Source organism: Ovis aries, chromosome 1 (assembly GCF_016772045.2).
Source record: "Ovis aries strain OAR_USU_Benz2616 breed Rambouillet chromosome 1, ARS-UI_Ramb_v3.0, whole genome shotgun sequence".
NCBI lineage: Eukaryota > Metazoa > Chordata > Mammalia > Artiodactyla > Bovidae > Ovis > Ovis aries.
Genome location: NC_056054.1, coordinates 3,799,701 through 3,812,646, shown reverse-complemented (window position 1 = coordinate 3,812,646; position 12,946 = coordinate 3,799,701). Strand labels below are relative to the sequence as shown.

The window sequence follows — 12,946 nt, the reverse complement described above, 5'->3', positions numbered from 1 at the left end:
TATCCATTGGAAGGACTGATGCTGAAGCTGAAGCTCCAATACTCTGGCCACCTGATGTGAAAAGATGACTCATTGGTAAAGACCCTGGTTCTGGGAAAGATTGAAGGCAGAAAGAGAAGGGGGTGAAAGAGGATGAGATGGTTGGATGGCTTCACTGACCCAATGGACATGAATCTGAGCAAATACCAGGAGATAGTGAAGGACAGAGAAGCCTGGCATGCTGCAGTCCCATGGGATCACAAAGAGTTGGGCATGACTTAGGGACTGAACAACGAACAACTGCAGAAATTACCTATCTTTCTTGGAAACCAAGGAGGGCTTCTACCTGAGGACCTGGAGCCAGCAGCCTAGAGGCTGCTCACGCTAGGGAGAGCTGGACTGCAGAAGCAACCAGATGTCTTGTGCCTTACCTGGAGCTGGTGCCCCATTTTGCACTGATTTTAAGAGGTTCACAATCTGTGGCTGCAGGTCTCCAATCTTAGGAAGAGACTCCGCAGCCAGAATAAAGGCTGGGGATGGTACGATCAGCTCCAACTCAGCAGGGTCCGCGTTCTTCGCCTGGATGATGAAGGGCACCACCCCGCTCTGCTTCAGGTTGAGTGCAGGTGTATCCACCCGGTCCGATGACTTTCCCGCCACCAGCAGCACCAGGAACTGAAGCACTCCGTCCTCGATCCGGCTTCCAGCAGACTTCACAAAGATGTACCTCTGTGCGTAGTCCAGGGCGTAGCCCAGGTTGAGGGTTTTGCCCGTCTTGAGCTTCATCCTCTTCACGAGATTCAGGATCTCAGGCTTATTCTGGTGCTGGTCAAAACGGGACTCCACCTTGACGTCGTCACTGTACTGAGCCACCGCGATCCGGGTCCCGTCAGGTTTCACATCCAGCTCGTCGATGACCTTGTAGAGAAAGTCGCGGGCGGCAGTGAACTGGCCCATGAGGTTGGCTGAGCCGTCGAAAAGGAACAGGATGTCTCGCTTGCTCTCTGCAACAAAAGTGGGTCGTGGGGCACAGTGAGGGACAAAAACACAAAAGGCACCAAACCGACCTCAGCCCAGCACTGCCAGCTTTCGGTCACGGGGATTCAGGCAATTCACCTGAGGACCACTGTACCAGCAAGGGAGGAGAAAACCCACACCAGCTGCCATTCAAATGCCCCCTTTCAAAGCAGTGCACCTGTGCACAGGGCTAGGACAACTGGACCCACCTGCCCAATCTAGTGCCCTGCTTCCTCAAGGCTGCAAGCCAAAGAAAAGCCTGGGGGGGGGGGGGGTCTGTTCTAGCATCAGGTGCCAATCATTCTAGGAGAACAGATGGTGTTTCCAAATTGTTATCAACTTCTGAAAACATGGTATTTATCATCCTTGTGCTTAAAAATTGATCTGTCTCTAGTGACAAAGGCTGCTATGGATTATCCACCCAAGTGTAACTGACACATAATCAGGTGTCATCAATGCTCTATTTGGATTCTCTTTCCATTAAATTTGAGGTTATGGGTTAGAATCCAAGATAGTGTCTATCACCACTCTGTGGGTAAGGATCTCTGTCAGCGACTTCCAATCTGCTGTGGTCAGACTACAGAAAACACAGCAGCCGCCAATCAGGGGCTACAATGCGTCACATGCACATTATTTTCTGTTCAAGCCACTCTTAGAACTATTTTGATTAGGCTTCAGTGGGCTCCATCTAGCTACCCATCTGTGTGATGTCAGCAACTGGTGGAAGTAAGGGTCCGTAATTCATCATCTTATTAATTTGCCACCATAGTCATCATCACCTAGACTGCCTTTGGAAACCACTCCACCATCACAAAAAGACACAACCCTTGTTAGGTTTATGACAAATATTTTTCTAGATACAGCAGATTTGGAACATAAAAACATCCTATCAAGAAAATCAATTCCACTTTTAGATGTTCCCAATGTATACTCATGTATGAAAGGGGATCCAGCTTTCTGTCTCTCTGTTTTTCTCCCATTTCCATCCAGATTTGCACGCCAGAATCTTCAGAGACATTGGGGCAAAAATAAATAAATAAATGAGTAAAAGCTTCTGAATCCAGGGTGGGATAACCTGGGTAGAACATAAGCTGGATTTTCTACTTTCAAGGACAAACACCCTTTAGACAGAGGACCTAAGCTTGCTGGTACAGTGTCTTGAGCCTCCCTTCAAAAATCCATGAACCAAAGGGACCCCATCATCTTTGCACAGCTCGTCGCCAGCCTCTGGAGTTCAGCCCAGGCCACCTGCCCACCAAAGAGGTGTCTGGGGGGGAGGGGAGAGGGAGCCCCGAGCAGTCACAGAGCTTTACCTGGCTGGGCGAGAGGCACCTCCTCGACACCTCCGCTAACATAAGTGGTTAGGGGCTGAATCAGCTGTTGAGGCAAAGCTGGCAAGGAGCTGAAATCATCCATGAGATACACCAGGCCCGGGTTAAAAGCAATCTGCTCAAGCTCCGCCCTATCGGCCTGGCTAGTGCCCACACAAAAGGTCAGGATGCCCGCACGCGCCAGGGCGTTGGCGGCTTGCAAATAGGAGTCCTCAGACTGCCCGGCCGTGAGCAGGAGTAGCAGCTGCGGCACGTGGTCCTGGATCCTGCTGCCGCCAGCTTCGGTGAAGTGGTTGGCATGCACATAGCTCAGGGCCGCGCCCGTGTTCAGGACCGACCCCCCCTGGAGCTGCATCTGCCTCAGGTGAGCTAGCAACTCTGACTTGGTCGGGTAGGTGTTTAGGGAGAACTCCGTCACCGGAGTGTCACTAAATTGCACTAGACCGACCCGAATGTGGTCGCTTCCAACATCAAGGCTGTTAACTAGGTTCATGACAAAGTCCCGCACATAAGGGAAATTGGTCTTTCCGACGTTGGACGATCCATCCAAAAGAAAGATGATATCCCTTTTGTTTACGTGAACTGCAGTGGAGCACAGAAAACACAGTGAGACACACACAACCGCAAAGGGCTTCCTCATGTGTGCCCGTACGTGGGCACACATGCCAACACGTAGAATACAGAGAACACCAGTGAGGCCAAGCACGTCCATCTCATAAAATATGGCAGAAGGCTGCATATTTTCCTCCAGTGGGGGCTGGTGATTGTGAGGTGTACTGATAGCCGAGGTTACGAAACCCAGCTGGGTCACAGAGTGATACAGTGCCAAAGCTAGAATGTTTGCAACCAACCATAGTGATCAGAATCCTTGAAACAGAGCATTCCTTCTGTGGAAATGAAAGCTACAAGGGTGCTGTGTCTTTCAGCATCAGTCAGTTTATAGCCACGAACAGAGACAGGTTTACCTGGGTGAGACTGGGTCCCCCAGGGAGTTCCTCTACACATCTACACAGAGATTTTCACTTACAGACAGAAGTGTTAGCCCACGTTAACCTGAGAACACAAGTTCCCTAAGGCTAAAAAAAAAAATAAAAAATAAAATTAGGTTGCTCTCATCTTGAAACTTTCCTAGGAAGGTCCATTTTTCATTCTCTACTGAGACTCCTCTACGGGGAGTTATGGCCTTGCCAGGCAATAATCCAGCAAGTGCCCATGAGGATTCCTCCTGAGTGAGATCACGGAATGACTGAAACACATTAAAATGCAAAGAAACTCTTTGCTATGCTTGGCCAAGGAGGCCCTCATCCTCATGAAGGATAAAAGTGAAAGTCGCTCAGTCGTGTCTGACTCTTTGCAACCCCTTGGATTATACAGTCCAGGGAATTCTCCTGATACTGGAGTGGGTAGCCTTTCCCTTCTCTGGGGGATCCTCCCAACCCAGGAATCAAACCCAGGTCTCCCACATTGCAGGCAGATTCTTTACCAACTGATCAGGGAAGGCTGAAGAATCAAAAGTATTTCTCAAATCAGAGTGTTTTCCCCAACACAAGCCGCTGGGGGGAAAAAAAATTCTTTCCCATCTGTTCCCTGATGTTTCCCTAAAATTGGAACCAAACAACTACTTTTAGCCTATTTGTTGCATCAAATTGAACTTCAGCTATGAAAGTGTAGATTAGAAGTTTTAAGGAAATGAGAGAGAGAGAGGGAGGGAGGGAGGCTTTTGGAAGACCAGAGTGCTTGATGAGTGAGCATGCATCCATGCACCGTGGGTCATGCATCGAACATTCTTCCAGTGGTAAAGGTTGTGAGGCAGGGAAGCTTGTTTCCGTGATATCCATCTTCATTAAGGACGGTGAATTGCACTCATTCAATTCGTAAGCTCATAGATCACTACTGTGTCTTTAAAAATAACTGTTCACTGATAACCATAATAAAGGAGGGGTTTGGAGAACCACTTGCTTTTTATCTGCACACTCATCCCCTTACTGTGCTTCCCCATCGAAGGAATTCCTTCAAGAGAGGAAAGGGGAATGCTCTACACTGGTCAGCTTCGGACCATTTACAAGCGGACCATCTGCTTGGGAAGGGAGCAGCCAGGCTACGCTTGGTGGTTGGGGAAGGCGGGGCTGGACGGGAGTCACCAGTGCAGACAGAACACTGGGAACTCGTGAGAGGTCAGGACTGAGAAGTGAGCGCCTCGGCCAGAAGCTTTGGCCAAAGACAGATGGCCCCTGGTCCTACAGTTTAAGTGACATGTTCTTACTTTATGACAGTTTACGACACACAGTTGTAGCACATGGCATTTTAAGTCCTGTCTTTGTCAAGTCAGGGTATGATGAAACTCAAAGTAGATCTAGTTGGTGGCTTCAGTTCCATCATTTAAGAGTCTGATCTTAGTCTAACACAAAATAAATTTGCTTATGCCCCAAAGGCTCAGCCTGGTGACAGCCCTAACACGTGTCTGACTCCCCACCCCCACCCCCTGCAGACCACCGTATCACGTCTGTGTCTCCGCCCTATCACGTGGCTGTCTCCACCCTATCACGTGCCTGTCTCCACCCTATCACGTGTCTGACTGCCCACCCCCACCCTGCAGACCGCCCTATCATGTGTGTGTCTGGTTCCCCCGCCTCGTACCTTCAGTGGTTCCAGTGAGGGTCCTGAGAGGCCCGAGCAAGCCGGGCAGCACGCCCTGCAAAGGGGCGGGTCGGAACTCGGTGGCAGTGAACACCAGGGAGGAATCGAAAGCGATCTCTTCCAGTTCAGCCTGGTCAGCCACCTTGTTTCCGACGGCGAAGGCCAGGATGCCGCTCCTCTTCAGCTCCTGGGCAGGCTGGCTGACCGCATCTAGGGACTTACCGCCTGTAACCAGCACCAGAAGCTTAGGGACCCCCTCGGCAGCCCGGTAGCCGGCCGCCTCCGTGAACAGGTTGTTCCGAACAAAGTCCAGAGCGGAGCCCGTGTACAAGGCCGAGCCATCCAAGGGCTTCATTTTCCGCACGGCGTTTATGACCTCCCTCTTGCTGGGGTAGGTATTGAAATAAAACTCTGGCCTCACTGTGTCTGCATACTGAGCCACTGCCACCTGGATAAGATCCTGTCTGATCTCCAGCCTCTGGATGACCTTGGCAATGAAGTCGCGGATTGCATTGAAGTTGGTCAGTCCCAGTTTGGAAGAGCCATCCACCAGGAAAACTATGTCCCTCTTGTTGACTTCAATGACTGTAGGTAGCAACGTGACAAGGTAAGTGGAATGGCCTGACCCCATCATGTTCAATATGACCCTCTACATAGCTAATTCCACCCAAGGGGAGCTCCAGTTGCTCTTGCCAGTGTCAAGCTGGTGGGAGCCCCTGAGGGGTTTATCCTAACTCATGCATGAGTAACAGCCGTGTCCTTCCCTACTGCTGGCAGGTGGGGCTCCCCAACCCCCCTACCTTCTCTTAGAATGCTTTACAAAACATTTGTTCAAAAATCAGTGTATTAGTTTTATTCACCACTTACTTACTATATTGACACTAAAAAAGTCAGAAAGCTCTTTTCTGCCATAAATCCATTGCTGGGGCTTTAGATGCTAGAATGAAGCCATGGCTCAAGTAATTAAAGAATTGATCCGTGCCTGCTCAGAGGGTGTTGTGTTTCACAACCTTGATTTCATAAACACCTCTCACCAAGTACAAAACTTGAAAGAGCACCAACACCCTATTCCCTTCATTTCTCTGGTCTATGCCTTGATGTTTGCAGTCAAGGAGAAAAACACTAATTATTTGGCATCATAATCAATGTCAAAAGGAAATCAGTGTCAAAACTAGCCAGTAGCCCAGAAGTATTTTTATTTAAGAGACCTGTGTTGTGAAGTTCCCACATTACATGTTAAGGTTTTGATAACTCAAAGACAAATCACAAAGCAGAAATGCCTCAACAAGATCACTGCCTCAAAGTGACTATGAACTTGTGTCCACCTGTTGTATCAACTCTCAGGCAACTCGCCTGAATCTCGGGAACCAAGGCACGTATCAGACCTCAGCACCTGATCCAGAAACCAGAGAAGGCTTCTGAGACTTGTAAGATGGTAAATGGTGCAAGCAGAGGCAGGTGTGTCTGCAGCTTACTGAATGATTATCTGAATATGAGGAGCCCTCATTGCTCCATGCAGTCAGATGGATGGTGTGTAACATCTTAGTTTACTTAATGTTGACTACATTGACATTGTTGGTCCAGAGTCTCTTCTTTAAGAGAAACATGTAAGGTAGCGTATACACAAAGCATCCAGGGATAGGCACGTGAGGACCACTGCTTTGGCATTAAGTTGTGGTGTGAACAGTGTATCCCTAGTCCTCCAACTCTCCGTGAAGGCTGCAGACACATGAAGCCACATCCCCTGCCTCCTTCCTCTCCCTCTCTCCACAGGTACATAAAAGCCACATTACAGCTGTGCAGGTAACCACGTGTGTGCCTCTAGACACACGCGGACATTAAGCACACCTTAACACACGCACTGTCACACATGCCCCGTCTATACTGTAGGTGCAGGTGCTAAAACCACAACTGCAGAGCTTCCTGTCCTCACTAAGATGTATGAACATGTGAACAGATGCAGAGAAAGGCGGATCCCTTCATCTGCCAGTCACTGGGCTGACTCATCCCATCTCCTCCCCTGCACCCCCCAACTCTGCTCCAGGAAGGGACTTCCTCTTCACAGGGTTCTGCTGGGGCTGGTGCACAACCCCCTTGATGAGGTGACCCTGAAGGTCCTGTAACCAGTCGGCTGTAGCCCTCAGCTCCCTGTTGATTGACATCCAGCTGGTCGTCGAGTCCCCTTCTGCCCTCACAAACCAGGACTGGAAGTGGTCATCTCTCTCTTGCTCCTAAGCAAAGTCACCTCAAATGTCCAGTCCCCACAGCCCTTCTTTGCTGCTGTCTTCCTCTGCAACCACCTAGGGTGACTCAAGGCTACTCTTGGGCAACTCTTTTCAGTGACTCAGGGACCCCAGCCTCCAATAAAGCAGGTGCCCCTGTACCCTGAGCTTCACTGAGAAAACAGAAGCCCCTGGAAGACTCAGCCAAGCTGGTGATGCTCACCCCCTAAACCGAAGGTTTCTCCAGGGGCCCAGGCATCAGGGAACTCCAGGCCACCTCCTCTCCACAGTTCTGGGTGGGGCCAGGCTCCCTCTCGTTGCAGGACCAACCACCTCCCCTGGCACCTGTTCCCTCTGCTGCCCTTCTGCTTCTGTCCTGCAGTTTCTCTGATCAGTCTTCCCTGGGCACTCTCCTACAGCTCTTTCCCTCCTTCTTTCCAAGACAGCCCCCTTTCATGTCCTCCTCTGGCATACTCTGGGAGTAGTTTTTTCCACTTTTGTGATCTGTCTCCCCATTTCACTGTTATGAACCAGCGGCCACATCAGTCTGGTCCACCAGCGCTGGGGTCTCCAACGCTTGGCATGGTGTCCGGCACATACCTGATTGCCAAGAGTATTTGTAGAACATTTACAAATGAATCGCAGAAACCAAAGATGTTTTTGTAAGTGAGGAGTGAGAGTTAGCTAAGGAAAGCTGACATGAGGGCCTGGATTGCCATGGATAAGAACGAACCTGAAACTTCTCCTGGAATAGAAATATCCTTTCATCCTTTGTCATCAGTTGAAAAACCTGGAACCCACAGAGGCTGTGTGGCCTGCCCAGGATCACACAGCTGGGTAACGTAAGACCCAGTACCAAAGGTCCAGTCTGCTGCAGTGGCACCTCCTGAGTAGTTACAAAACCTATGGACGTTGTTCGTTTGTTTCCAAAAGCATGCCAGCCCAGGGCAAAACCTTACGATATTGTATTTCAGTCAGACAGGTGTCTGGAAATATCAAGAGAATTTTCAGGATGTAATTTGGCACCAAATCTTAATTTACCCCACCCAACAATATGCCTAATGCCACTGGCAATACAGTCTCAGACAGGTGAGGTTACCAGTGGTGGGAGTTGGTGCACCTGAGTCCGTCAGACTTTTACCTGCCACTACACCAAGAGCCACTGGGTTCTTACTTAAATTTTGGAATATACCTCCCCCCTCCCACATTGGTGAAATGTATTTTGTTATATGACTTGACAAGTTTCATGTTTCTTTGCATGACTCCAATCGGACATTTTTGCCAAAGGCCCGCCATCTGAGTGTAGAATCCCTCCATCAACAGAATTCCTCTTCAGTTCAACAAGAGGAGGGGGAAAAAAGTCCCATAAATACCCCCGAGTGAGAGCTTTGTTACTTCTTACTTCCAGAAGTGCCGCTGCTGTTACCCGTCACTAAAGTGAGTCTGGGGAGACAGTTCTCAGAAGCCAGCACAGTCTAACAGGCTGACTTTCAGAGCTTAACCCTGTTGTCCTGCAGTAATTTTCTTATAATCGCAATGATCCACTGAGATCCATTTTTCAGACGAGTGCAATAGAGTAGATCACACCTGCGCACGTGTGCTCGGTCGCTCAGTCATATCTGACACTTTGCAACCTCAGGGACTATAGCCCGCCAGCTTCCTCTGTCCATGGAATTCTCCATGGAATTGTCCATATTCATTGAAATAAACAAGACTACTGGAGAGGGTTATCGTTTCCTCCTCCTGGGGATCTTTCCCACCCAGGGATTGAACCTGTCTCCTCTGTCTCCTGCACTGAACAGGTAGATTCTTTACCACTGAGCCACTGGGAAGCCCATGATAAGTAAATGGTATAATGATGTTGCCACAGGGTCGCAAAGAGTTGGACACAACTGAGCGACTGAAATGAATGAATGAATGATGGTGTTGAATAACCTCAAAGTAACAGGTTTGTTGAATTAGCCATGAAAGCACACTTCCTTGACAATTCGTGTTCCACCAAGAGCTTTCCACGCACTCACAGATCTTTGGGGGTGTTTTGGAACACCGCAACCATCCCAGACACCACATCCAAGAACTAGCTCATCTAGGAAGGACTGGACCGTAGGTACTTACAGGTTCTTCCAAGGCGAGTCATCCTGCAAGGCGCCCGCCTGACTCCTACAGAACCAACACACAGAACACCCACTACCACACAGATGGTGAGAAAAGCATACGTACCTTGGGTGACAATGGTTGGCGGTTGCAAGACAATGTGCCTTTGGGCCACGCCAACAATGTACGGCAGTAATTGTTCCTGGACGTCCCCAAGGCTACGGAATTCCGGGACAGTAAACACCAGGTTGTCATTGGTAGCTATGTGCTGAAGCTCTGCCTTGGAGGCGGCCTGGGCTCCGAGGCCAAACGAGAAAACGCTAGCCTGCTTCAGTGCTACGACCCCGTCTCGGATCTCATCACTAGAAGGCCCAGCACTTATGAGGACCAGCACCTGGGGAACCCCTTCCTCCGCTCGGCTGCCTCCCGCCCGGGTGAAGTGATTCTCCACCACAAAATCCAGGGCAAGGCCAACATTGGCCAGCTCTCCACCAATGAACCCCAGGGCCTTCACTGCATCCAGAACCTGAGCCTTGGTGGAGTAGCTGTTCAAGGAGAACATGGTTTGGGGCTCATCACTATACTGCACCACCCCCACTCGGATCTGCTGAGTTCCAATTGACAGTCTCTCAAGGAGATTTACAAGGAAGTCGAGAATGACTGCGAAATTGACACTTCCGGTGTTGTTTGATCCATCAATAAGGAAAATAATGTCAGCAGAGTCTTGTGCTTTAAAAGAGAGAAATGCAAAAAATGTGAAAGCATTAGAACAAGTGATCACATGCATCGTTCGGTGTTCTGACATGTTTCTTGAGAAACCAATAAGAAACACGAAATATGGACAAACAAAACACATGTTGATTAAGGAACGTGAAATTCTCTTTTAGTTCTGCATTCTGAATGGATAAGAGGCAACTTCTTAACAGAAACGATGGTGTTCAGTAGGGGCATTTATTTAATAGCAAAGTTTCCTCTGCACCATCTTTGTAGTTAAATTGCAAAAGATCATGTTTACTTTTCTGGGAGAAGTCTTGGGTATATTCTGAAATTTTCTACTGAATTTGGAGGGAACCATAGATACACAGAACTGAGTCTTACCTGACCTACAGGAGAAAATTAAAGACCACAATAACAAAGGTCTAAAGATGATTTTGAATTTCAGGACATTTCTGTTATAATCCTCAAGTGATCGCAAGAATTTTCTTAGTCCAGATCCACAGCAGAAAACGGAATCTCAGATTTAGGCTTTGGTGACTCATTGTCCCAGTATGTTAAATACGTGATTCCTCGAGCAACCATTGTTTATGCTTTGCTTTTCTTTAGAAACCAAAATGGCTATGAACCTTCCACTTGGGAAATATGAAAAGAAGAACTCAAACTACATCCTCAGTTTTTATCCAAAAATACTCGCTACATTTTGGGTTAATTTTCTTTTCTCAAATGTTGTTTTCATTGTGTAAAACTCAAATGCAGACCTGGGGTTGGGATGAATGTGTTCTTCATTTAATTTTACCTTTGCCTCTATATTCAATCACAAAATGCAGAACAATGTTAAGCAGAGTGATATGAAACCAGTCATGACATAATTATCCAACCTTATTTTTATGACATCCTAGACCAAGTGCCTGACAGGGCCGTGGGTATCTAGGCGACCCAGAATCAGAATTAGTTCTGGGCTTGGACAAATGGACATAAAAAGGCTGACCAAGACCTCTTTCCTCCTCACAATGGCAAACATGAAACGTCCATTCTGTGACTGAGAATGGGGGTTTCACAGAAGCACTGAGCAAGGAATTGGCAATCAATAAACTACCAACCTGGGTGGAATATTTCAAAGCCTCAACTAGAATGTTTAAATCAGCCTGATTTAAACCATAGGAAAAGCAAAATTATTGTAGTAAGTGTTTTTTTAATAACTTAAGTGTGTGTTAGGAATAGGCAGAGATTTTATGTAAGCATAGGCAGTATTTATAGTTTGGATTTTAGGAAGCTATATTTGGGGTATAATTGTATTATATGTAAACTCATTCATTCTGATATTTGTAATGACAGTGAACATTTTATATGTAAAATTAATTCTTCCTGGTACTAACAAAATTCCTTTTATTTCCAAATGGAAACAGAATACAAATCTTGTCTCGTGGGATGTTCTTCTCCAAGCTTTCTGCTTGGGTAAACTGAACCAGGAATGGCTGGAATTAGGATTACTGGAATCAGAACTGGTCTTTTTCTCTGCTTACAGGCAAGAAACCCCTAACAACAATTTTGCAGAGGAATTCCTTGCATAGGGAAAGATACTAGTGTGGAAATATCTTGTAAGATCATATAAGATATTAACTTAGCCTTTGCTAAGGATTCCAGAGCATTTTACTCTTCGGTGGAACCACAAGGTTCCCGAGGGACCTTTGGGAGGATGTGGCTCCAGCAGTGTGAATTACACTGCAGGCTATAGCAATGGCTCACTTTCTCCCAGGAGTTCCAGGCTCCGCAAACCATACCACAAAATTCCTCAGCACTGCCCAGACCTAAGCCAATGACCCTGAGGGACAAAGGAAGATTTACCCCTTACTTACCAAACCAAGACCTTTTCAGGAAAGACTAACTCTGAGCCTAAGATCAGTAAAAGGAAAATGACCCTAAATCGCAGGATGACTCATTCCTTATTAATTTGTTACTTCCGTTTTGATTGCAGTCCACAATAGAATAAATAAGATAAACAAACACTGAGGGAAAACCCTTGAGTGTTGTCTTCTAAAAAGCTGAACAGCAGCAGGTCATAGAAAAATGTTGGATAATTTGTCATCACTGAAAAAACAACATTGTTCTCTTATGCACATGATGGGACACACACAAGGGCATGCTGTTATCCAGGAGAGCTGAAGCCTCAAACAGACACGCATTCACGGGTTCTTGTGTACAGCAAGGCACACCAGGGACCAATATTAACTCTAAGAGGAATCAGATCTTTCTAACATTTAACATATAAAACTGTCTGGTTTTCTACTTTTATGGCTCATGTATTAGTATCACACCCTCAGTGGTATTTTCTATGGAAAAGTTTTGAAACATCCATGGAAAAATTGAAGGGGCTTTCAACATTGTTGGAAACACTTTTCCTGAGCACACTGGTGTGAACACAGTGCCTTCTTTAGCTAGTGGGATGCTCCTTTTTTCAAGAAAAATATAAAAGATCATATTTGTATTTCTTATGCAAACACAAAATCGCAGATAGCTTTTGCTAGTTTTCTAAATCTTTGTTTTGTAAAGAAAAGAAAACTCGTCCTCACTGAATGTAGGCCACCTTTTTAGCTTTGTTATAGTAAAGCTTTTGTATCTTATGTCCATTTATAAAAGGGATTTTCAAAAGCACAGCTTTCAGGGATTGCTTGAGTAGAGTTCATTAAGAACAGTGATGATCATATGTACATTGGTGGGGGGAAGTTACCTAGTGGACAGATAATGGAAAGAAATGGCCCTAACTTACTAGCTATCTCCATAATGGCTTCCTGACTACCTTTTCCAAAAACTTTAAGAAAGGATTTTTTTTCTTCCTGCTGTGGAACACGCAGTGGAACATGATACAAGAGAAATTACAGAGTAAAGTTAATTAGAAAAGACAATATAAATGGATTAATATTCCACCCTGGAGCTGCTAGTGGCTTGGGC

The 12,946-nt window shown here is 46.9% G+C and overlaps 1 protein-coding gene across 6 annotated transcripts in view; it reads right to left on the bottom strand.

Annotated features, from left to right (window-relative positions):
- COL6A3 (collagen type VI alpha 3 chain) overlaps positions 1–12,946 on the bottom strand; it is a 93,192-nt gene that overhangs the window by 58,467 nt on the left and 21,779 nt on the right. For 2 of the 6 annotated variants that reach the window (XM_027967270.2, XM_042244730.1), the window contains 4 exons: positions 9,407–10,009; positions 4,965–5,549; positions 2,310–2,909; positions 411–983 (listed from right to left, as the gene is read on the bottom strand). In XM_027967270.2, coding sequence (XP_027823071.2) covers positions 411–983; positions 2,310–2,909; positions 4,965–5,549; positions 9,407–10,009 — 2,361 coding nt within the window. The remainder of the gene's footprint in view (positions 1–410; positions 984–2,309; positions 2,910–4,964; positions 5,550–9,406; positions 10,010–12,946) is intronic. The other 4 variants (XM_042244720.1, XM_042244740.1, XM_060414453.1 and 1 more) reach the window with 4 other exon arrangements.